The sequence below is a fragment of the Diceros bicornis genome, chromosome 14, assembly GCF_020826845.1.
Source record: "Diceros bicornis minor isolate mBicDic1 chromosome 14, mDicBic1.mat.cur, whole genome shotgun sequence".
Taxonomy (NCBI): domain Eukaryota; kingdom Metazoa; phylum Chordata; class Mammalia; order Perissodactyla; family Rhinocerotidae; genus Diceros; species Diceros bicornis.
Genome location: NC_080753.1, coordinates 55662389 through 55688532, shown reverse-complemented (window position 1 = coordinate 55688532; position 26144 = coordinate 55662389). Strand labels below are relative to the sequence as shown.

General features: G+C 35.4%; 1 protein-coding gene across 1 annotated transcript in view; it reads left to right on the top strand.

Annotated features, from left to right (window-relative positions):
- Window positions 1-26144, top strand: part of SYCP2L (synaptonemal complex protein 2 like) — a 101968-nt gene that overhangs the window by 40418 nt on the left and 35406 nt on the right. The window contains exons 20-25 of the mRNA XM_058553913.1: window positions 16337-16385; window positions 18751-18898; window positions 19514-19563; window positions 21349-21478; window positions 22532-22605; window positions 22764-22833. Of these exons, the coding sequence (XP_058409896.1) occupies window positions 16337-16385; window positions 18751-18898; window positions 19514-19563; window positions 21349-21478; window positions 22532-22605; window positions 22764-22833 (521 nt within the window). The remainder of the gene's footprint in view (window positions 1-16336; window positions 16386-18750; window positions 18899-19513; window positions 19564-21348; window positions 21479-22531; window positions 22606-22763; window positions 22834-26144) is intronic.

Here is a 26144-nt window from a genome sequence, read left to right as displayed (position 1 = left end):
TTTTACTCTTTATGCTTTTTTGTGACATACTTAAGAAGTCTTAAGTAAACACAAGATCAATAATTTTTTTCCTATGTATTCATCTATAAATATAATTATAGTTTCAGATCTTATTTCAGCTTATGAGTCATTTGTCATTTACATTAACTTTTGGATATTGCATGAGATATGGGTTAAGGTTGTTTCTCTTTCTTTCTTTCTTCCCTTCCTTTATTTTGTATGGCTGTCCAATAGTCCTAGACCATTTATTGAAACAATTATTCTTTTCCCTATTGAATTTCCTTGGAACCTTTTTTGAAAAATCAATTCACCATATAGGTGTGGATTTGTTTCTGGACTCTATATTCTGTTCCATTGATCTATTTGTCTGTCTTTACATACTATCTGAATTACAGTATCTTTACTGTATTAACTATTGTATCTCATTTTGAAATGAGGTCGTGTTAGTATTCCAACTTTTTTTTGCAAAAGTTGTTTTGACTATATCAGGTCCTTTGCATTGCCATACACATTTTAGAATCACCTTTACAAAAATGTCTGCTGGGATTTTGACTGGAATTGCATTGAATTTATAGATCAATCTGGGAAGAAGTGACATTGTAATGTTGTTTCTTTGTCTCGTACACATGGTGTATCTCTATTTATTCATGGATTCTTTAATTCCTCTCAGTAATGTTTTATAGTTTTCAATGTGTAAATCTTACACATATGTTGTTACATTTATCCCTAAGTATTTCATATTCTTTGCAATCATGAACAATTTTTAGAAGTTTCAATTTCTGGTTGTTCTATAGAAATGCAGTTTATTTTTGTATATTGTTCTTATATCCTGCAGCCTTGCTAAACTCACTTAATTTTTTTTTTTTGGTAGGTTCCATGCGATTTTCTATGTAGAAAGTAATTTCATCTACAAATACAGACAGTTTACTTCTTTCTTTCAGATATGGGTGACTTGATTCCCTTTTCTCACTTTATCACTCTGGCTAAAACCTTCAGTTTAGTGTTTAATAGAACTGGTGAGAGCAGACATGTTTGCCTTTTCCGTCACCTTTTAGGGAAAACATTCAATCTTTCACCACTGAATATACTATTAGCAGTAGGATTTATCTAGGTGCCCTTAATCAGATTGAAAGAGTTCTCTTCTATTCTAAGTTTTCTGAGAGTTTTTATCTGAAATGGATGTTGCATTTTTGTCGTGCTCATTCTTCATCTGTTGAGATCATCATATGATTTTTCTTTTTTAGTTAATATGTTGAATTACATTGATTGATTTTTGAATATTAAAACAACTTTGCTTTCCTGGGATAAACTCAACTTGATTGTGTTGTATTATCTTTCTCATATATTATTAGATTCAATTTGCTAAACTTATGTTATGAAGTTTTACATCTATATCATGAGAGTGTCTTTAGTGATTCTCCACTGTCATTCCCAATATTAGTAATTTGTGTCTTCCTTTCCTGAACAGTCTGGCTAGAGGTGTGTCAGATTTGTTCTTGTCAAAGAACCAGTTTTTGGTTTTATTGATTTTTTTCCTTTAGTTTTCTGTTTTTTACTTCTTTGATTTATGCTCTGAGCTTTATTTCTATTTTTCTGCTTACTTGGGTTTAATGTGCTCCTTCTAGCTTTCTAATTGCTTAAGGTCGAAGCTGAGATCATTGATTTGCAACCATTTTTCTTTTCTAATATAAAGTTTCAGTTCTAAAAATATTATAAGAATTGCTTTTGTTGTATCCCCAAAATTTTGATGTGTTGTTATTTTCCTTCATTTCAGAATGCACTTTCATTTTATTTTGATTTCTTCTTGACCCATGGGTTATTTAGAAGTATGTTATTTAGTTTCCAAATATTTGGGGATTTTCTGGAGATACTTTTTTGATTGATTATTAATTCCGTTATGGTTAGGAAACCTACTTTACATAATTTTAATTCATTCAAATTTATTTAAAATGTTTTATGGTCCAGAATATGTCTGTCTTGGTAAATTTCCCTATGCCCTTGCAAGAATGTGTATTCTTCTATTGTCGAGTGGAGTGTTATATCAATGTGAATATGTCAAGATAGTTGAGAGTGTTGTTCAAGTCTTCTATATCCTTCCTAATTTTTTTGTTTACTTATTCTGTCAGTTTTTTTCTTCTATTAATTATTAAGAGAGGGGTGTTGAAATATCTGATTATAATTTTTATGGACTTATCTATTTCTCTTTTAGTTCTTTGGTTATTGCTACATGTATTTAAAACTCTCTTATTGGTTGTATAACCATTTAGGATTGTTATATTTTCTTGACGGATTGACACTTTATCATTAGGAAATGTCCTTCTTTACCTTTGGCAATAGTCTTTGTTCTGAAACCTACTTTGTATGATATTAATATAGCTACTCGAGCTTTCTTTTTGTTAATGTAACTATGGCATATCTTTTTCCATCCTTTTACTTTTAACCTCTTTGGGTCTATATATTTAAAGTTGGTTTATTATAGGCAGCATATAGTTTTGTTTTGCTTTCTAACTCAATATGACAATCTCTGTCCTTTAGGACAGGTTAAAATTGGTTAAAATTGGGATATTTAAACCATTTATATTTAATATGATTGTTGATATGGTTGCACTTATATCTATTATATTACCTTGCTATTTTTTTCTATTTGTCCTGTTTGTTTTTTGTTCCACTTTTCCTTTTTTCTGACTTATTTTGGATAAATTATTTTTTTATGGTTCCATTTTATCTCCTTTGTCAATCTATTGGGTATAACTCTTTTTTTGTTTGTTTGTCTTTTTAGTGGTTACTCTGCGGTTTATATATACGTCTTTAACTTACCATTCTTAATCTTCAGGTAACATTACACCACTTCACATGTATGTCCTTACAACACTATGCTTCCATTTCCCCCTCCCAGTTGTGTGCTACTTTTGTCATACAGTTTACTTCTACATATGTTATAAACCCTTCATTTTATTAGCTTTGTTGTAAATAATCTATTAAAATTTAAAGATTTTTTTTTTTTTTTTTTGCTGAGGATCTCCCTGAGCTAACATCCATTGCCAGTCTTCCTGTTTTTGCTTGAGGAAGGTTTGCCCTGAGCTAACGTCTGTGCCAGTCTTCCTCTATTTTGTATGTGAGTCACCACCACAGCATGGCTGATGAGTGGTCTAGGTCTGCTCCCGGGAACTGAACCCAGGCCACTGAAGTGGACTGTGCCAAAATTAATCACTAGGCCATGGGGCTGGCACCTAAAGACATTTTTAAAATAAAAAAAATTACTTTATATTTTACCACATATTTACTATTTCCACTGCTCTTCATTCCTTTATGTAGATAGAAATTTCTATCTGGTATCATTTTCCTTTGCTTGAAGGACTTCCATATTTCTTCTTGTGTAGATTTGTTGGTGATTAATTTCTTTCAACTTTCATATGTCTGATAAAATCTATTTCAACTTTGTTTGTTTATTTATTTATTTTTATGAGGCATATCAGCCCTGAGCTAACATCCATTGCCAATCTTCCTCTTTTTCCTGAGGAAGATTGGCCCTGAGCTAACAGTGCTGCCCATCTCCTTCTATTTTATATGTGGGATACCTGCCATGACATGGCTTAATAAACAGTGCATAGGTCCACACCCGGGATCTGAACCTGCGAACTCCAGGCCCCCGAAGCGGAGTGTGCAAGCTTAACCTGGGCCAGCCCCAGTTCCACTTTATTTTTGAAAGATATTTTCACTGAGTGTAGAATTCTAGGCTAATAGTTTTTTTTCTTTCAGTACTTTAAAGATGTTACTCCATTGGCTTTTCATTTGACCATTTTTGATGAGAAGTCTGTTGTCATTCTTATCTTTGTTCTTTTATATATATATATAGGCATATCTCAGGGATATTGTAGGTTGGGTTCCAGACCACTGCAATAAAACAGATATCACAATAAAGCAAGTAACACGAGTTTTTTGGTTTCCCAGTGCACATAAAGGTTTTGTTTACACTATACTGTAGTCTATTAAGTGTGCAATAGTATTTGTCTGAAAAAACAATGTACATACCTTAATTAAAAAATACTTTATTGCTAAAAAATGCTAACCATCTAAGCCTTCAGTGAGTTGTAATGTTTTTGCTGGTAGAGGGTCTTGTAAAAAATGCAATATCTGCAATATCTGCAAAGTGCAATAAAGCGAAGCACAATAGAACAAGATATGCCTGTAATGTGTCTTTTTTTTTCCTTAGAGTGCTTTTCAAATTTTCTCTTAATAAATAATTTTAAGTAATTTGATCATGATGTGCCTTGGTGTAGTTTTTTTAATGTTTCTTATGCTTAGGAGTTGTTGAGCTTCTTAGATATGTTGGTTTATAGACTTTATCAAATGTAGAAAAATTTCAGACATTATTTCTTCAAAACTTTTAGTCTTACTCGCTTTTTCCTCTCCTTAAGGGTCTCCAATTATACATATATTAGGCCATTTGAAGTCACTCGGCTCACTGATGATTTGTTCATATTTTTGTGATTTTGTTTTTGCTATGTGTTTTATTTTAGATAGTTCCTGTTGCTGTGTCTTCAAGTTTACTAGTCTTTTTTTCAACAGCATCTAATTATTCTTCATCTCATCCACTGTACTTGTGATTTAGACATTGTATTTTTCATTTCTAGAAGTTCTTTTGAGTTTTGTCCATATTTAATGCCTCTTCTTAACATGATCAAGCTTTCCTCAACCTTCTTGACTTTATGGGATTTAGTTATAATAACTGTTTTAATGTCCTTGTCTGCTAGTTATAGCACCTGTGCCATTTTTAGGTTGGTTTCAATTGATTGATTTTGCTCCTCATTATGGGTTATATGCTTATTCACGTCTGCTAATTTTTTATTGATGCCATAGTTTGTGAATTTTTACCTTGTTGAATATTTTTGTATTCCAGTAATTATACATGAACTTTTTTTCTGGGATATGGCTTAGTTATTTTAAAACAGTTTGTTCCTTTTGAGGCTTGCTTTTAATCCTTCTTAAGTGGACCAGAGTAGTTGCAATTTATTAAGCTTTCTCATCAAGGAGAACTAATGCTTCTCAAATTGTTTGAATGAGACTCACAGTCAGAAATACATTTAAATTGTGATTCAGTGCACATTCTCAGACACACACCTAAATATATATGTATTTGGAACAAAAATTTCACACAAAAATACTTTACTATGTACAATAATTAAAAAAAAATTCTAATGTAAGGTCTAATTTACTCCATTAACAGTTACTAAACTCATTTTATTAATGGGTCATGACTTTTAGTTTAGAAAAACTGTACTTTAAAATCCCTAATACAGGCAATAAATTGGAGGGGTTGGATGGAGGAAAAAAAGACAGGAAGGCTGATTAATGACTGTAGGAGTTATCCAGGCAGGAGATAATGGTGACTCTGTTCAAGAGAGGTTCTGGAGGAAGGATATATTTGCTGGAGGACTGAGTGGATATTATGAAGTAGACAAGGAGGTAGAGACTATGAAAACCCCTAAGGTTGTTGGCTTGGCTAACTGGATAATTGGGTAACACAAGAAAGTTCAGGTTTTAGGAAGAAGATTTGTAAGTGTTCAATGTAGGTGCTAGGTTATATGCTAACCATGGTTGGGAGCTTAGGGGAAAGATTTGGGTTAGAGATAGAAACTCAAGTGACATGGTATTGAGATGTCTTAGGCATCATCTTTGCACTTGAATTTGATAATATTCCTTTTAAAATGTGGTCCTCACTACCGAACCCATTATTCTTGGCATCGTCTAGTTAGAGCATCTGGCTGTTAATTTCCTTGCTTTTTAGGTTCTACCATTCTATTTATACCAACTAAAATTGCACTGAATTACAATTTATATTTTCCTTCAACCTGCCCTTTGACTTCTGATTCTGCCATCTCTCTTCTTAGCTTTCTCTCAGGCTCTTATTTGAAAGTACGGTAGGCTGGCCTTTTAGAGTTTTATTCAAGATATTGATAAGTTTGAATGAGATAGGATCAAAGACCTAACCATTTGGCTTGCCACTTGACTCGCCTCTGTCTCTCCCTTTAGATGCTGCCTCCTTTCGTTTTTCTTCAGAATAACGTAAGATTTATAGCACTTCTCTTCCTTAATGAATCATCTTCCTTTATACTCTATTTTCTCTTATCTTTCTGAAAACTGACTTCTTAAATTTTAGTATTTAGGTGTAGAATGTAATATGGTACTAACGTATGTCCTTTGGAATTGGATTTGCAGTCAAATCTTGTCTTTACTCCTTACTCAGTTGGACACATTAGTTAATACTTGTGACTTCAGTTTTCCTGGGTATAAAGTGGGAAGATTATGAGATCCTACTTGTCTTGTGCTTAGCACAATGCCTGGCTTTTAGTAAATGTTCAGTGAATGGTAGCTTATATTTGATAAGGGCAATAAATGAATACAGGGTAAGAGCATGGGCTCAGGAGCCAGGCTAGCTAAGTAGGTTCAAATCCCAGCTGGGTATCTTGGGCAAGTTACTTTTCTTCTTGCTTCAATTGCCTCATCTGTAAAATAGTGATAATAATACTTGCCTCATAGGGTGGTGACGATTATAAGAATTAAGACATGTAAAGGGCTTAGAACAGTGCCTTGTACATAAGGAGTACTCAGTGAATGTTAGCTACTGTTGCTGTTGTTACTAGTGGCATTACTACTATTATTACTTTGCCCAAACCCTTTTATTTGTTGGTTATTAAGAAAAAAAAAGAGGGGCCGGCCTGGTGGTGTAGTGGTTAAGTTTGTGCGCTCTGCTTCAGCAACCTGGGGGTCTCGGGTTCGGATCCCAAGTGCGGACCTAGACACTGCTTATCAAGCCATGCTGTGGCGGTGTCCCATATAAAGTGGAGGAAGATGGGCACGGATGTTAGCCCAGGGCCAATCTTCCTCAGCAAAAAAGGAGAACTGGCAACAGATGTTAGCTCAGAGCTAATCTTCCTCCAAAAAAAAAAAAAAAAGCCTAAGTGGTAAGGTCCTCTTCTCAAGGTTTTCATCACCTCCATTTCCATTTGTTGGTCAGATCTAAATCCAAAGGATTTATTACCCTCATTGTTTCTGAAAGATGCTGTCATCAAGGCAAATCCCAGACATATCAGATAAAGATTTTAAATAGACATTTAGATACTTAAATTTCCTTACTAGCTGCCTTCTTGCTGTTGGCCAATTTTGTGATATGACTCGAGAAAACGTGGTTTCATGTCTTCTGTTAGGCCAAATAGTATATTCTTATAATCACATCTATTTTGTTTTATTCTTTGTTCAGTTCAGTAATATAACTTTATTGATGGATGGATCAATGAATGAATGAACAGATATAATATTGATGTGGGCTGTTTCTTCATTCCTCTGCCAGAACTGTAGTTTTTGAGCTGGAAACATATCTTCCATAGATATACTGGACAGGGGCTCCAACTCACCAAAGGTTCCTACAGGATTACACTTTCCTCTGTGTGTTCTGATTTCCTTTATTTCTGTCATTAAGTTTTATATACTGTTGTGGCTCCACCTCTCCCAACACCATTTTTCTTCTTTAAATTACTAGATATCTTTCCTGTTGTTTCTTTGTGTCAGCGTATATCATTTTGGGGCTTTAATGGTTAACAATTTATATCTGAACAGCTCTATTTCTCCTTTTATCATGTTGATTTAAACCACTCTTTGTCACCCTGTAAAATTTCTTCTTTCTGGATCTCAAAAGATGAGTTAGAGCTCATCTTAAGCCCAGAATAGAGCCTACGTTTCTGTTAGGCCATGATCCAGGAAATAAAAAGTAGTGTTTTTATACTGTCTCTGAGCCAGCTCCTCATTTTTCCATGGATCTCTTTCAACCAGAAGAGAAATTTTACCTGCCCTACCCCTACGCTTCCTCCCCATCCCACTTCCTTGTCCAGGCATTCTGTTTCTGATCTTATCTTTGAGATCCTTGGAGCACTCCAGGTTTCTTCTGACTCAAGCTCTTCCTCTCACATCTGCCCCAGAAGAAGTGGGGAGCAGGCAGGGACTTTACAGCATGTTTTGGAAGTGTGATTCTATAAGGCAACCCTGCTGTCATCCTGCCCAGGCTGTGCTCCTCCTGGCGACCTACTGCCAGTCTCTGTGCAGCAGCGAGAGGATTCCTCATTCCAGCTTGAATCTGAGAGTTCTTCTTCTCATTCTGGGAAGCATGGAATGTTGTTGCTGCTGCCCCTGGAAGTCTAGATTCATCTTTGAGAAAGGCCTGCATGCTTGTTGTCCTACAGATTATTTCCATCTAGAGCAGAAGGGTAGGTCTTAGACTTCTGGAGGGTACATATTTCCCCTAGAAAATCTAATAAAACCACCACAGGCTCTGAGTTAAGGATCTCTGATTGGAGTAACGTGTTCATCTCTGGGTCTCTATTTCTTTGTCTGCAAATGCGTACTTAAAAAGTGATATTCAAATGCTATTATTGCAAAGAAATCTTAGGTACTGCTCACAACTCTAAGATCTTTCTTGTTGGAATAAAACAGCATCTGCAACCACTTTTAAATGTCTGGACTATACACATGCAAACACATACACATTAACATTTAATTAAGTATGACTTTTTTTATTGTAGTAAAATATGCATAATGTATAATTTACCATCCTAACTGTTTTTAAGTGTACAGTTCTGTGGCATTAAGTACTTTCACATTGTTATGCAGTCATCACCACCATCCATCTTTGGGGCTTTTTCATCTTCCCCATCTGAAACTCTTTACCTATTGAATGACTCCCCATTTTTACCTTCACCAGCCCCTGGCAACCATTCTACTTTCCGTCTCTATGATTTGCCTTTCTAGGCCCTCATATAAGTGGAGTCTTATATTTGTCCTTTGTGACTGGCTTATATCACTTAGCATAGTGTCTTCAACATTTGTCCCTATTATAGCATGTGAGTATTGACATGTTTTGAATTATTTCTTTTTTCTTGTGCTGGCCTCATATTACTCATCTGTAAAATGGGGTTAATAATTTCCTGAGGATGTCTGCTTTTGGCCTGGATGGAGTAACAGCAAGCATATTTATCCTCCTGCCTGAAACAACTTAAAAAACAGAAAAAAAAACCTGAAACAATGGTTTTCAAAATATTGGACGTCAGGCAACAAAGGACAGTGATCCCTGAGAGATTGGGAGAAAGAACCCAAGATGAGCGCTACGATTATGCATGCTTCCTGCATGAAGAGAGTTATCAGGCCATGTGCAAGGAGGAGCCCAGGCAGAGGCTGATGATCTTCCCAAGATGAGGAGATGGGGCTAAAAGACCAGAGAGACCCAGATAGCTGGAGTGTGCAAGGGAGAGTCCCGGAGAGAACTACACACACAGGAACTCTGGAGATCTTCAGCCTTCAGCAGAGTTCTGATCCGTGCGAGCAAGGAAGGAAACCAACTGAGGCTGGGGAGACAACCAGCTGAAAGGATCAGAGGGAAGAGTACTCAGACCTCACACAGGGCAGGGGCAGTCACTGTTCTCTCCAGCTGGACTAGAAGACTTCATAATTTGTGGGGTATTGAGTAGGTTATTCAGAAGGGTCTTGCCTCAGTGGTGAGGAATAATTAGTCCTAGAATAAACACTCTTAAGATACTTTAGACAATACAGGAAAGCAAGAACTGGGAGAATCAAAAAGTTTCCAAGTAACAAAGTTCAAGAATATTTATAAGAATATTAAAATACCTAGCATCTAACAAGGTGAAATTTCACAATATATGACATTCAATAAAAAACTATTAGACATTAAAAGAAAACAAGAAAATATGACCTATAATGAGAAAAATTAATTAAAATTGGCAAAAAATTAACAGATACTAGTATTAGCAGAAAAGTATATTAAGACAGTTATTATTACTGTTCCATATGTTCAAAAAGCTAGAGGAAATATTGAACATCTTAAGTAGAGATAATCAGTAAGAACTTAGAAGACTTCAATGCTATCAACCAACTTGACCTAAATGACGTTTATAGAACCCTCCATGCAACAACAGCAGAATGTACTTTCTTCTTAAGTGTGCATGAAATATTTGCTGAGGTAGACCACATTCTGTGCCACAAAATAAGCCCTAGTAAATTTAAAATAATTCAAGTCATACAATGTATGTTCTCTGATTGTAATAGTATTAAATTAGATATCAGTAACAGATATCTGGAAAATCCTCAAATATTGTGAAACTAAGTATCACATTTCTAAATAATCTTTGTCAAGAAATCAAAGGAAAAGGTAGGACAAATATGTAACTTAGTAAAAATGACAATACAACATATGGAATTTGTGGGATACAAGAAAGCAGTGCTTAGAGGGAAATTTATAGCACCAAACATCTATATTAGAAAAGAAGACAAGACTTAAATCAATGACTTCATCTTCCACTTTAAGAAACTAGGGGGAACAAAAGAGCAAATTAAACCTAAAGTAAACAGAGAAAAATAAATAGTAAGTATCAGAGTAGAAGTTATTGAAATAGAAAACTTTAAAAAAATAGAGAAAATTAAAACACAACCTGGTTCTTTGAGAAGATAAGTATAATCGATACATCTGTAGACAGAGTGATTAGGGATAAAGAGAAGACAAAAATTATCAATATTATAAATGAGACAGGTGACATCACTACAGATTCTACAAATATTAAAAGGTCAATAGGGGAATGTTAGGAATAACTTTATGCCAAAAAAAAGACACCTTCAAAGAAATGGGGGAAATTCTCTGCAAGACATGAACTATTAAGGCACACTCAAGAAAAAAGATAACGTGAATAGCCCCATATCTTTCAAAACAATGGAATTTGTAGTTAAAAACCTTCCCACACAGAAAACTCCAGGCCCAGATGGCTTCGCTGGTAAATTCTACCAAATGTATTAGGAAGAAATTGCTACACAAACCTTCCAGAAAATTGAAGTGGAGGAAATACTTAGGAACTGATTCTATGAGACTGGCATTACCCTAATATCAAAACTGGATAGAGAAATTATAAGAAAACTATAGGCCTATAACTCACATGAACATGGATATAAAAAAATTTAACAAAATTTTAGCAAATCAAATACAACAATGTAAAAAGAGTTATTATCACAGGATTGTAAGGTTGATTTAACAGTAAAAAATCAGTGTAATTATGTTAACAAAAATAAAAATACGATCCTAGATGACACAGAAAGAGTATTTGACAATATCCAGTATCCATTTCTGATTAAAAATGCTCAGGAACCTAGGTATGAAGGGGAACTTCCTCAATTCATTAAAGGACATCTATGAAAAACCTACTGCTAATAGTGCACTAAATGATGAAAGACTGAATGCTTTTCCCTAAGATCAGGTATGAAGCAAGTATATCTGCTCCGCTACTTCTTTTTGACTTTGTACTGGAGGTCTTAGCCAGTGCAATATGGCAAGAAAAAGAAAGAAAAAACATTCAGATTAGAAAGGGAGAATAAAAACTGTATTTGTAAGTGATATGATCATCTAAGTAGAAAAATCAGTGGAATCTACAAAAAGGCTACTGGAACTAATAAGTAAATTTTTTAATGTATAATTATATTTTTAAATATTATAGTAAAATACAACATAAAATTTGCCACCTTAACCGTTTTTAAGTGTACAGTTCGGTGGCATTAAGTATATTCACATTATTGTATGAGCATCTCCACCAGCCTATCCATAGAACTCTTTTTATCTTGCAAAATTGAAACTCTGTACCCATTAAACAGTAACTCCCTATTTCCCCTTCCCCCTAGCCCCTGAAAACCACCATTCTACTTTCTGTCTCTATGAATTTGACTACTGTAGATACATCATATAAGTGGAATCGTATAACACTTGTCCTTTTGTGTCTGGCTTATTTCGCTTAGCATAATGTCCTCGAGATTCATCCATTTTGTAGCTTATTAGACTTTTCTTCCTTTTTAAGACTAATACTCCATTGTATGTATATACCACATTTTGTTTATCCCTTCATTCATTGATGGACCCTTGGCTTGCTTTTACCTTTTGGCTATTTCAAATAATGCTGCTATGAAAATGGGTGTACAAATATATGTTTGAGGCCCTGCTTTTAGTTCTGTTGTGTGTATACCCAGAATTGGAATTGCTGGATCATGTGGTAGTTCTAGTTTTAATTTTTTGTGGAACTGTCATACTGTTTTCCATTGTAACTGCATTGTTTTACGTTCCCACCAATAGCACACAAGGGTTCTAATTTCTCCATGTCCTTGCTAACAGCTTTTTTGATAGTGGTCATGCTAGTGGGTGTGAGGTGGTATCTAATCGTGGTTTTGATTTGTATTTCCCTAATGATTTGTGGTGTTGAGCATTTTTTCATGTGCGTATTGACCATTTGCAGATCTTCTGTGGAGAAATGTCTATTCAATTCCTTTGCCAATGTTTTAATAGGGTTGTTTTTTTGTTGTTGAGTTATAGTAGTTCTTTGTATATTTTGGATATTAACCCCTTATCAAATATGTGATTTGCAAATATTTTCTCCCATTCTGTGGTTTGCCTTTTCACTCTGTTGTTTGTGTCCCTTGATGCACAGAAGTTTTTAATTTGATCAAGTCCAATTTATCTATTTTTTCTTTTGTTTGCCGTGTTTTTAGTGTCATATTCAAGAAATCATTGCCAAATCCACTGTCATGAAACTTTTCCTCTATGTTTTCTTCTTTTATAATTTTAACTCTTACATTTAAGTCTTTGATTCATTTTGACTTAATTTTTGTATGGGTGTAAGATAAGGGTCCACCTTCATTCTTTTGCAATGTAGATATCTAGTTTTCTCAACACCATTTGTTGAAGAGAGTGTCCTTTCCCCCATTGAATGGTGTTGACACTTATGTCAAAAATTGTTTGACCATATGTGGCTTATTTCTGGGCTCTCTATTCTCTTGGTCTACATGTCTGTCTTTATACCAGAGCCACACTGCTTTGATTACTGTAGCTTTGTAGTAAGTTTTGAAATCAGGAAGTAGGAGCTCTCCAACTTTGTTCTATTTTTTCAAGCTTGTTTGGCATTTCACAGTCCCTTTGGATTCCATATGAATTTTAGGAAGGACTTTTCTATTTCTGCAAAAAACATTGGGGTTTTGATAGAGACTGTATCAAATCTGTAGATTGCTTTGGGTAATATTGACATCTTAACAATATTAAATCTTGCAATCCATGAACATGGGATATCTTTCCATTTATTGGTGTCTTCTTAATTTCTTGCAGTAACGTTCTGTAGTTTTCAGTGTACAAGTCTTTCAGCTCCTTAAAATTATTCTGGAGCATTTTATTCTTTATGGTGCTATTATCAGTGGAATTGTTTTCTTAATTTTCTTTTCATGTTGTTCATTGTTAGTGTGTAGAAACACAACTGGTTTTTGTGTGTTCATTTTGTATCTGCAACTTTATTGAATTTGCTTATTAGAGAACTAATGAGTAAATTTAACAAAATTGAAAGGATACAAAAATCAAGTTTTTCTTTATGCTAGCAACAATCAGAAATTGAAAAAAAGCAATACCATTTACAATAGTATTAAAGATATGACATACTTAAGGATTAATTTGGCAAAAAATTTGAGAGATGCCTACACTGAAAACTACAGAACATTTCTGAGAGAAATTAAGAAAAATCTAAATAAGTGGAAAGAGATACTGTGTTCATGGAATGGAAGACTCAATATTGTTAAGATGCCAGTTCTTCCCAAATTGATCTATAGATTCAATACAAACCCAACTCAAATCTCAGCAGAGTTTTTTTGTTTATTTATCTTTTGTTTGGTTGGGTTCTTTTTTTAGAAATTGCAAGCTATTTGTAAATTTCAGATGGAAATTTAAAGGACCTATAATTGCCAAAACAGATTTCAAAAAGGAATACAAAGTGGGAGGGCTAACATACTACCTGCTTTCAAGACTTACTATAAATCTACAGTAATCAAGAGAGTATGGTTTTGGCATAAAGATAGATAAATAAATGAAACAGACTAGGAAGTCCAAAAATAGACCTACACATATATGGATAACTAATCTGTGACAGAAATGCAAAGACAATTTAGTGGAGAAAGGATAGTTTTAAAAAAATGGTGCTAGAACAATTGAATATCCATATATGCAAGAAAATAAATGATCTTTGATCTTTACCTTCTATCATATAAAAAATTAACTAAAAATGGATCATAGACCTAAATGTAAAATCTATTTGAAAGAAATATAATAAAAAATATTTGTGACCTTGGGTTAGGCAAAAATTTCTTGGATATGACACCAAAAGTAAGTCCATAAAAGAACAAGTTGATAAATTGGACTTCATCAAAATTAAAAACTTCTGCTCTTTGAGAAACACTGTTAGGAGAATGAAAGGACCAGCCATACACTTGCAGAAAATATTTGTAAAGTGTACATCTGATAAAGGACTTGTACCCAATATATATTAAGTATTTTCAAAATTCAATAATAACTATAGGCAATAAAAATAAAAATATATGCAAAAGATTTGAATAGCTACTTCATCAAAGAAGATCCACAGATGGCAGGTAAGCACATGAAAAGTTGCTCAACATCATTAGCTATTAGGGAAATGTAAATTAAAAGTATAATGAGATATTAGTACACATGTATTAGGATGGCTAAAATTAGAAAGACTGACTATACCAAGTGTTGATGAGGACGTGGAGCAACTGGAACTCATACACTGCTGGTAGTTTCTTAAAATGTTAAATATACACCTATCCTAGGGGCCAGCTATTTCAATCCTAGGTATTTACCCCAGAGAAATAAGAGCATATGTCCACACAAAGGCACGTACATGAATGTTTATAGCAGCTTTATTTGTAACAGTCCCAAACTGGAAACAACCCAAATGTACATTGATAGTTGAATGAATAAATAAATTTTGTTATATCCACACAGTGAAATACTACTCAGAAATAAAAAGGAATTAGCTATGATGTACACAACATGAATGGATCTCAAAATAATCACACCAAGTGAAAGAAGCCAGACAAAAGAAAGGTACTACATATTGTATAATTCCATTAACATAATATACTACAAAATGCAAATCTATAGGGACAGAATGTAGATCACTGATTGCCTGGAAATAGGGGTGCCTTAGCTTTTTCATTTTTTTTCCCCTTTTTTTTTCATTGTGATAAGAACATTTAACATATACTCTACCCTGTTAAAAACAATTTAAGTACACAATGCAGTATTGTTAACTATAGGCACTTTATACAGCAAATCTCTAGAACTTATTCATCTTGCATAATTGAAACTTTATACCTGTTGAATAGCAACTCCACATTTCCCCCAGCCCCTAGCAATTACCATTCTATCCTGTTTCTATGAGTTGGACCATTTTAGATACCTCTTATAAGTGGAATCATGCAGTATTTGTCCTTCTGTGACTGGCTTATTTCACTTAGCATAATGTCCTCCAAGTTCATCTATGTTGTTGCATATTTCAGGGTTTCTTTCTTTTTAAGGCTGACTAGAATTCTATCATATGTATGTACCACATTTTGTTTATCCATTCATCCATCAGTGGACACTTATGTTGTTTCTAGATCTTGGCTATAGTGAATAAGGCTGCAATGACCATGGGAATGCAGATATCTCTTCGAGATCCTGTTTTCATTTCCTTTGAATATATACCCAGAAGTGGGATGGCTGGATCATATGGTAGTTCTCTTTTTAATTTTTTGAGGAAACTTCATGCTGTTTTCCATAGCAGCTATACCATTTTACATTCGTACGAACAATGTGCAAGGGTCCCAATTTCTCCATATCCTCGCCGACACTTTGGTTCCTTTGATAATAGCAAGTCATATATCTGATAAGGGGTTAATATCCAAAATATATAAGGAACTCCTGCAATTCAATAGCAAAAAATCACCTGATTAAAAAAATGGGGAAAGGATTTGAATAGATATTTCTCCAAAGAAGACATTCAAATGGCCAATAGGTATATGAAAAGATGCTCAACATCACTAATCATCAGGGAAAGCTTCTTTTTCAGCACCCCAGTTGACTCTAAGGTAGAGCCGGATGGGAAATACTGCCCTGCAGCATTGCCACAGCTTGCTGCTTCCTTGCTGATGCCACCCTGCCCTCCTCTTCTTTGTATGCCTGACAGTGAAGGGCTCAACAGAGGTTTCTTTTGTTTTGAATAACCAGTTGTTGTCAGAAAGAGGAACTAGGGAAATGGATTGCAAGGTGAAAAGTTTGTCTACAGAATGAGGTACCTCCCATGCGCTGGGCTCACAATCAGGCAAAGGACTCATGAAAGGAAAAAAAAATTAGGGCTATGAAGTCTGGGAAGGTGAAGGTGATGGTGGTTCAGTTCCATTAACTCGATATGTTTTGTTTTAGGGAAGAGTCTGATTTCGAGGGTGACAGAAAGCAAGAAATAAGGATGTCGGTAATGGAATAATTTTTATTGTTTGGGGGCAATACTCCCTAAATTTTGTTTAGCATCTTCAAATTTTTTCATCACTGCTCTTTATCTCTATTTCTCTCAGTTAAATTTATCTTAAACTTATTTTAAAAGAAATTATTTCACTTTCAAATGGAAAATCAGCATTAATTGTGACAAATAGTAGGTAAGCCCCCCAAAATACAACAAAAAAGAACAAAGTTGTCATGTTTAGCTACCCTTTTACTCGTATTAGGCTTTGAGCCTAATGCCTGTTCTTGCTTTGTTAAAAAAGATTAGTAAGTAGAAGAGAAGTTCAAGACCAGCTAGCACCTGAGATTTATCCTGAGTACGATCAGAGGTGTTAACGAACTGAGCAGAAGTGTTGCACGCTGAGTCAGTGGCAAGGTTTTGTTCCTGTGTGCACCACGTTACACCCCTGCAGTGTTGCTCGCACTTTGGGAAGCACAACGCTCTAAACCTATGGTCAGCGCGTTAAAAAAAAATCTCTATACGAACACTAAATGAAAAATTTTTCTACAATTGAGATCATGGGCTTCAAACAAATGAGTTAAAGCCCCTTCTGGCTTTCTTTTAACAATGGTTCTCATTCTTGGCTGCCCAGTCTTCCAAGTGGAATCGCATGGAGAGCTGAAGAAATTACTGAAGCCTGGATCCCTTCCCCAAAGATTCTGACTTAATTGATCCCGACTAATGTCCAGACATTGGGATTTTTTTAAAGCCTCGTCCTGGTGATACTAATATGCAGCCAAATTTAAGAATCATTATTCTAAATACTTTTGTTTTTGTAAATAACTTTCTTCAACACCTTTTTATATAAGACCAAAGAAACTGTGAAAGCCTCGATACATGGTTTTTTAATTGAGGGCATTAAATGAAGTAATGCTTACTCTTTACGAGACACTGGGCTGAAGAACGCTGTGACAAATGTGGTGGTAACCTCAACCTTCTGCACCCCCGCCCCCGCCCCCCAGCTAATAAGTAAGATGCAAATAGGCCTGGCTCCCAAGGTTCCTTTTATTTATTGTGAGGAAGATCAGCCCTGAGCTAACATCCGATGCCGATCCTCCTCTTTTTTTGCCGAGGAAGATTGGCCCTGAGCTAGTGTCTGTGCCCATCATCCTCTACTTTATATGGGACGCCGCCACAGCATGGTGTGACAAGCAGCGCGGCAGTACGCGCCCGGGATCCGAATCCGCAAACCCCGGGCCACCGAGGCAGAGCGTGCGCACTTAACTGCTTGGGCCACCAGGCCGGCCCCTCCCAAGGTTCCTTTTAAAAATGACCTTCTCTACAAAATGTTGAACTGCTAAACATTTTAAAGTAGGAGTAATTGGGTCGTCAATAATGAATTCATTTGAAAAATAAGTAGCTCACCATCATCTACCTTAAATGTTATGAGTTGTACTGTCATAAATGAGGGTGACGCCAGTTCTCATCCTGATATAGCGGTGGCCTTGGGAGCTGATTCTGTACTTTGCCATTCCAGGCACAGGGTGTATCCTCCAGCTGGTGTGTTTCATATTTGAGAAGACCATATAAGATAGTGTCACCACTTAATGTGTTTGGATTCATAAGACTCCTCCCTGGCCTGAAATGAGAATGAATTGTTAACAGCTGAATGGTGGCGCCCCTATAGAGGCATGGTGGTTTAAGGACTGGGCTTCTGGAGGGGTACAACAGAAAGACCTCAAACAGAGTATGTGTTTTTGTTAAGATCAAAAGAAACTCCCTATAAAAATTGAGCATAAACATTTATTTGTCACAGCATTTCTAAAAATGAATCCAAAATCAAAGATTTTTAAAATGTGTAAATATCAAAGTGCGGTTGAATGATCCACCAGAACAGATTAAACTTGCCCTAAATCTATATACTTTCTAGTCCAGGCTCAGTTTCAAAATGCTTTAAGTCTTAAATAGAAATGACCCTCTTGTTTTATTTTGGTTCCTCTAAGATATAGATAAGCATGTCTTTGCAAAACTTATTTTAATATGTATTTTTTTTTTGTCACTTAGGTTAGTATTTTGAAGTTATAGTGTTGACACAATATTCAGGTGCTTCAGCTTTTGAACTGTTACCTTGTATCTTTTCAGTTGCAAGTGTTTGATTAGAGAGGATTTTGTCATCCTTTACAACAGCAGTTTGGTTGAGAATTAACTAAAGAAATAATCCATTTCTTCTTTGCCTCCCCCCTCTGTACTTTTATGCCTTTTTATTATATAAGACAGCCGAGTCTTCTAGAAGAAGGAGTTACTTTTCTTTTGTCTAACTTTATAATATGTTTAATTGTACATAAATGGCACTAACACTGCTGTAATAGTTGTCATTTATCCCCTGTGTTTGTAAAAGCTTAGTTACAGGAAACACCTCTTCTCAGAGAGTGATCAAGATTCAAGTGCTAGTACCAGTGAGCTATCTTGGACCAGTAACCAAAGAAAGAAATCCCTAAAACCATATTCTGGTAGAAAAAAGACAAGAATCAGAAGTAGCTTAAAAGGTAAGTTTGGCGTTATGTCCTCTTTCAAGTCACTTGTCAAATAAATCAGCAGGTATTTACTTTTCAGTACATGATGGGAGAGGTTACCAAAGAAATATATGATCACGTGACCTCCCTGGATACAATTATGCCAGAAAGGTAAAATGTACATACGTGAAATGATACAAAAGAATATGGAATTGACCAATAATTGTTAAATATGACCTATAGATAAATGGAGGAGGAGTTCAGATAAGAGGAATTGGACATGAGATGGAATCATCAGGAAAAGCTTCAAGGAAGAGGTGGGCGGGACTTGAGCTAATCCTTGGGAAAAGAATAGGATTTGGAGAGGTGTGGAGAAGGGGAAGCATTCCAAGTTAGGTGAAACTAAAGGAGGGACTGAGGATGTGAGGACAACATTCAGGACAGGGTCTGGAGCAGAGAATTCATGCTGGGTGGTGAGGAACAAGGTGAATAATTAGAAAGGGGTCTTAAGAGCTGGATGTTTGAGCAAGCTGTAGGAAGTGGGAATTGCTTCTAGTGTGGATGTGTATAATTGGGAGAGGGGAAGTGAATTTTTGTATTTCTCCTACGTAAACATATCTATCGTATGCTTATTTCTTTTCATTTTAGTCTTGCCACGTTTCCCTCCTACTAGTGGTGGTGACCGTGAGAAAGACAAAGTAAGTACATTTTATCTGGGCTGCCCTGTGCCCTTATGGCAGTAGCATGACACAGGTTGATCTGTTTAGGGTTAAACTTCACTTATTTCTCAAAAAAATTCCATCAGGAATATGAGAATAACAAACCAGTGGTTTCCTAGTATGTAAACCACTGTCAATAGAAACTGCAAGGACCTCTAAACATTTAGTAAACATTTAGCAAGTAAATCTTGGGTAAAGATTTAGGATCTTTTTTCATTGTTCCCAAATGTCGCTAAAAGATTTATTATGAGCAATGCTTAAAATCTGGGCTATTCTGATTTCCTGCAAATGTATGATCTTTTAAATTTACATTTTAAAATCAACTTCTTGGTTTAATTCTTCCCTTAGTTTTCAGTTTGTTGACTTATTACTTCCAAAGCTTTTAATGATCTAAACATTTAAATTTTTATTTTGCGTGTGGTTGAAATGCCGTTGGGCTTATATAAAGATTGAACAAACTTGCAAAGTTTCTTAATTCCCTTCAATTATCCTTGTTTTATAGCAAAGTAGTTACGAATATGGACACCAGTGTCCTCCAGACCAATTCAAAGCCTAATTTTTCCTGTTTATTAGCTGAATTACCTCTTTCAGCAGTTGGCTTTTGTTGCCTGTCAAATGATATATGTGTGTATGTGTGCGTATATATGTATACACACACATACACAAAAACACACTACAGAGTGCAGTGCCAAGTATTCTAAGGGGGAGGCTGCTGGGATTCTGAGGGTGTCAGCACCCTGCCTGCCTGTGTGGAAATACAATGTGGTTAGTGCTCCAACCATAGTTGGTTATCTGCCCTCCACCTGCCTTCTTCCATCAGCTTGGGGGATTGTTGCCCCCTGTGAATCTAAGGGTCTCTCGTGTTCTGCAATGACAGAAATAGTTGATAGATTAAACTTGTGGGCCGGAGTAAATAGCTAAATATTTGTTGAATAGTTTAACCTGAAATAATGAATTATCAGTTAGAAATAGGCCAAAAGAATGGTTTTTAGTAAATACAGCTTTGTTTTAAATAAGCACCAAAGAAACATCAAAGGTTTGAGAATCTATAAATTTAAGCTGGGCAACTGACGAGAAATCTATGCTGTTATTCAGTGAGGGTATTGCTGACTCTGTACAAATATTGGTATTCAAAATTCACTTCTCTGTGTTGGAGTTTATGAGAATAATTTAGAGCAGGGGGCAGCAAACTTTTTCTGTAAAGGGCCGGAGAGTAAATATTTTGGACCCTGGGGCCATGTGGTGTCTGCTGGGACTATTCAGCTCTGCCATTGCAGCAGGAAAGCAGCGGGGGCAATACCTAAACAGATGGGTGTGTCGTGTTGCAATAACATTTTATTTAGAAGAAGAGGCGGTGACTGTAGTTTGCTGACTCCCGATGGAGAGCAGTGGCTCTCAGACTCGAGTGATCATCAGAATGATCAGGTTGGCTTGTTGGAACACAGGTCGCTGGTCCTGTCCTGAGTTTCCGATTGAGTAGATCACAGATGGGGCTTGAGAATTTGCGTTTTCATCAGGCTCCCAAGTGTTGCTGCTGCTCTCATCTGGGACCATGCTTTGAGAACTTTGATTGAGTTATCTTTGATTTAGAGTTATCAATTGATATATGACCTAATGTGCTTCCAACTCTGGGATCTTAGGGTTTTAGTGTTTATTTTCAAACGGAGTAAATCCAATACTTACACTTTATTGAAGAATATTGGATATGTCTTAGAACTTTTTGATAACTTGTTTTGAGTGGTTATGAATGTTTAACACTTTTAGGCTAAACTTCTAACACCATTATGGAAAGATACCTCCAGGCAAAATAATGCCACACCTCCAAAAATTTCTGGAACAAAATTTCAGGATAGTTCTGCTTTGTTAACTCCTGAAGATTCTGCCCAGAAAACAGGTACCTTATTTTCTGTTGATTTACATAGAAAGAAATTTATATTTTGGGAAGGGTAGTTTGAAGTAAATAAAACATTTTTCTTTTAATATCTCTTGAAGAAAGTGAAGATATGATTGTCCTTCTCTTTAATGTCCTCATTAGCAAAAGATAGAGGATATTGTGTCTTAATTGTACTTTAACATTTGAGACCAGCTTGTACATTAGAATTGCTGGTACTTTTCCTCTTTTAAAGAAGCAAGAAAACTCAAATGATGACTTATAGCAGGGCTTAGTTAACTTTTTCTATAAAAGACCAGATAGGAAGCATATTTTACTTTTTGATCCATGTGATTTCTGTTGCAAATATTCAACTCTGCAGTTATAGCACAAAGTCAGCCACAGACAAGATGTAAACCTAGAGCTGTGACTGTGTTTCCACAAAACTTTATTTATAAAACCAAGTGGCAGACCTGATTTGGCCTGACGGGCCAGAGTTTGCCAACCCTTGACCTATAGGGTTTATCTTAACGCCCACTGTATTTTATTAAAACTATTAGCATCTTTTAAATTTGTAAGAGTAGGGGGTTGTTTTGTTCACCATTATTATTCTGCAGCTTAGCACATCGCCAGGCACATAATGGCACTTAGTAAACACTGACTGACAACCTCTTAGCTTGGCTGCCACTGGCAGAAAAGAAGTAAGGAAAGAAAAGAGGAGAGAGGAAAATAAATCATTAGAGAGTAAGAGGAAATGAAGGAGTGGGTCTAAGAGAGAGAGAAAGAGAAGGATCATGAGGTTGAGGTGGGAGAATCCTTGCCCATGTATTTGGGGCCAGATGGGCAGCTACTAAAGATGCTGATCTAGTTGAGGTAGCTGGATTCATTTTATCTACAGACCTACAAGCCGAATACCCATACATGCCCTGAAAGACACAAACTTTTTTTTAAATTTAGAACGGTGTCCCGTTTTTTTTGATGGCGAGATTTAATATATAGAGCGATAATGCAATGTTGTTGCCTGATATTGCTTCTTAGTGTGTTTATTCCCTTGAAACTGTTCTCTCTAATACTCAGAACTTCCAAGTCCCCACCCCCTGAGCGATCTCTCTTCCTTGGAGCACTCAGAAGTTGAAGAAAATGTGTCTAAGGTACTGTTTAATTATTTTATTCATCTGGTTTTCCGGAAGTAATATTATATTTGCATAAGGTACTGGGTTATTCCTTCTCAAGGGATAATGTAGCACCACATGTTTCTTATTTTGACGTAAAGTACATATATATACCTTCTGTTTATTTTGTTTTTAAGACTGTGAACCAAGAGTCATTGGTGAAAAGTACTAGCTTCAAACATAAACTGCAGAACTTGGAAGACAGAGGTGAGAGAACACTGAACTCATTTCGTAGAATAAAGCAAAATTAATCTGATTTTGGTAGGCTGGACTGTTATTCAAATTGCAGCAGATAACACCACTTTACAGGGTGGTTATTGCCAGGCTATGGAGAGGGCAGCATGGTCTGCTTACTGGCTACAAATGTGAAGGTCAAGGGGAGGATCAGGGGGCTTCACTCAGGAACAATAATGTCTTGTGGCAAGAAGCACATAGCCTGGGACCAGAATCCCATCAACCGGCACACCTCCTCTCTGGCCTCACAAGAGGGCTCAGCCTCCTCCCTGGCCTCACAGGAGGGCTTGGTGGGGGCACCATCCTCAAGTAAGGTCACTTGCATTTTATTAGTGATGTTCCAAAAGGTTGTGTGGCCAAGTAATTAAAACTTTCAAATTCGTTTTCTCATGGTAACAGTGGTATAAAGGTTTCCAGGCGAGTTCACAATATTGTGAATTAGTGCAACACCTAACCACTCTTTAGGATGTTTCTGAGCTGTTTGCTTTTTCTCTACATTTTAAATTAAATATCAGGAAGATTCAAATAGTTAAAAATTATGTGCAGGATGCTTAGTATATCAATAGAACAAACATCTGCAAACCACCAACCAGATTAAGAAACAGAACATTACTGTTTTGAAATCCTGGTCTGCTCCACCCCAAACCCATGCCAGCACCACCCCTCTTCCTAGGGGACATTAACCTTAATTTTGTGTTTGATTCCACTGCTTTTATTTTTTCATTTTTACATTGTGAAAAATATCATACATTCAGAAGATGTAAAACGTGAAGAGTTCAAAGAATGATTATAAGGTGAACACAATATAATCACGACTCAAAGAGAGAACTACAAAGTTGCCATTAGCTTAGAATTCTTCCACATGGGTCCGACCCTGTTAGTTCCCTCTGTCTCTCACAGAGTTAACGACTATCCAGGCTTTTGTGAAAATTCTTCCATTGCTTTTCTTTATAATTTTACTTTCTTTGTATGCATCCCTCAATAATATGTAGTTTTATTTGATTTGAAATTGAAACAAATGTCATCATACTGTATATATCTTGTGTGCCCTGCTTCTTTTGCTCAAAGCCATTTGCAAAATCCATTTATGCCGATGCATGCTGGTGATATATATTCATTTTCATTACAATATGGCATTCAGTTATATGAATATACCGTTATTTATCCATTGTGGTGCTGTGGCATATTTGGATTGTTTGCAGTTTTGATTATCATAAATAATGCCACTCTGAAGAATCATGTACATTTCTCCTGGTACATATGTGAAAAATATTCTCTAGGTATGTTTTAGGAGTAGAATTGCTATAAATTGCCATAGTGTATGTATATATATTTTGAACAATTGTAGATGCGCCAAACTCTTTTTCCAAAGTGGTTGTATCAGTTTACTTTCCCACCAGCTGTATATGTGAGTTCTGTTGCTTCACATCCTCGCCAATCTGGGTATTTTAAAATTTTGACAGGTGTGTGTGTGTGTGTGTGTGTGTGTGGGTATATACATTGAAGTTTTAATTTAAATATCCCTGATTAAGGTTAAGCATCATTTTATATGTTTATTAGCCATTTGAATTTCCTCTTTTGCATAGAGTTTAGAATATCTTGCCTGTTTGTCTATAGAGTTGTCTTTTTATATCAGTTCCTAGGAGTTCTTCACATATAGTCACACATCACTTAATGATGGGGATACATTCTGAGAAATGCATTGTTAGGCAATTTTGTTGTTGTATGAACATCATAGAGTGTACTTACACGAACCTAGATGGTGTAGCCTACTATGCACCTAGGCTCTATGGGACTAATCTTATGGGACTACTGTCCTATGTGGGGTCCATCATTGACCGAAACGTCGTGTGGCGCATGGCTGTAGTCTAGACTAGGTTATGTGTCTTGTATATATCTCCTTCTGCTTTGTGGTTTGCACTTCTCTCTCTCTATGATTTTCTCTCTATATGTCTTTCTGAACACTTTTTTGATAAACAAAAGTTTTTAATTTTGATAAATTCTAATTTATCAATCTTTTCTCTATGGTTAAAATGTTTTTAGTCATAAAAAATTCTTCCCTTCCAAAAAATCAAAGGTATCCTCATATAGTATTTCCTATATTATATATATTTAATGCTATACCTTTCTAAGTATTGCTATAAGTGAATTCCACATATTGTAATATTTATTGCTTATTTTAAAATATTTTCTATTTTTTGTTTTGACTTCTTTTTTGACCCATAGGTTACTTAGAAGTGTATTTTTTAGTTCTCCATGGTATGAGGTTTTTCTAACTATCTTTTTGTTGTGGTTTTCTAGTCTGATTGCATTGTGGCTAGAGAACACAGTCTGTATTATTACAGCCTTTGAAATTTTGAGATATACTTTATGGCCCAGTATATGTCAAATTTTTTAAAGGTTAATTTATGGTTAAAAGAGTATATTCCACAATTATTGGGTGCAGTGTCTATATATATGTATATCCATTAAGTCACTTTTCTTAACTATGTTCTTCAAATATTTTATGTTCTTACTTTTTCAGTCTACTTGTTCTATTAATTGTTGAGAGTAGTGTGTAAAAACTTTCATTATGATTGTAGACTTGTTAATTTCTCCTTCTGGTCTGTTCAGTTTTGCTTTATATAAAATAAGAATGTCTTTAGGTGCTTCTAAATGTAAAATAGTTTATCCTTATGGTATACTGAAACTTTTGTCATCATGCAGTGACCTCCTTTATCTCCAGTAATGTTTTTGTCTTGAAGTCTGTTATTTCTTTTGTTTAGAATTAGCATAGTGTAATTTTCTTCATCCTTTTATGTTTGACATATATATTCTAATGTTATAGGTATCACTTGTAAACAGCTTATAGTTGGACTCTCCCACCCCTCATATCATAGCATTTGTCTTTTAACTGGAATATTTAGTCCATTTATATTTAATGTAATTACTCCTATATTTGGATTATATCTACCAATTTATTTTGTACTTTCTGTGTGACCCAACCATTTTGTTTTCCTTCTCATTTTCTTTTAATTTTGCTTAAGTATATTTTTCTCATTCCATTTTTCCCTCTACTAATTTGTAGTTATATACTCTATTTTTTTTCATTTACTAATTAACCTAGAAATCATAACGTGCATAACTTTTCAAAGTCTAACTTTAATCAATAATATTATTTTCTCCCTGGATTATACAGGACCTTAAGACTTTTGAATTTCATTAGCCTATCCCCACTACATTATGTGGTGTGTTATTCTGTATTTTAATTTTATTTTACAAGTTAAAATATTGTTTTATGTAGA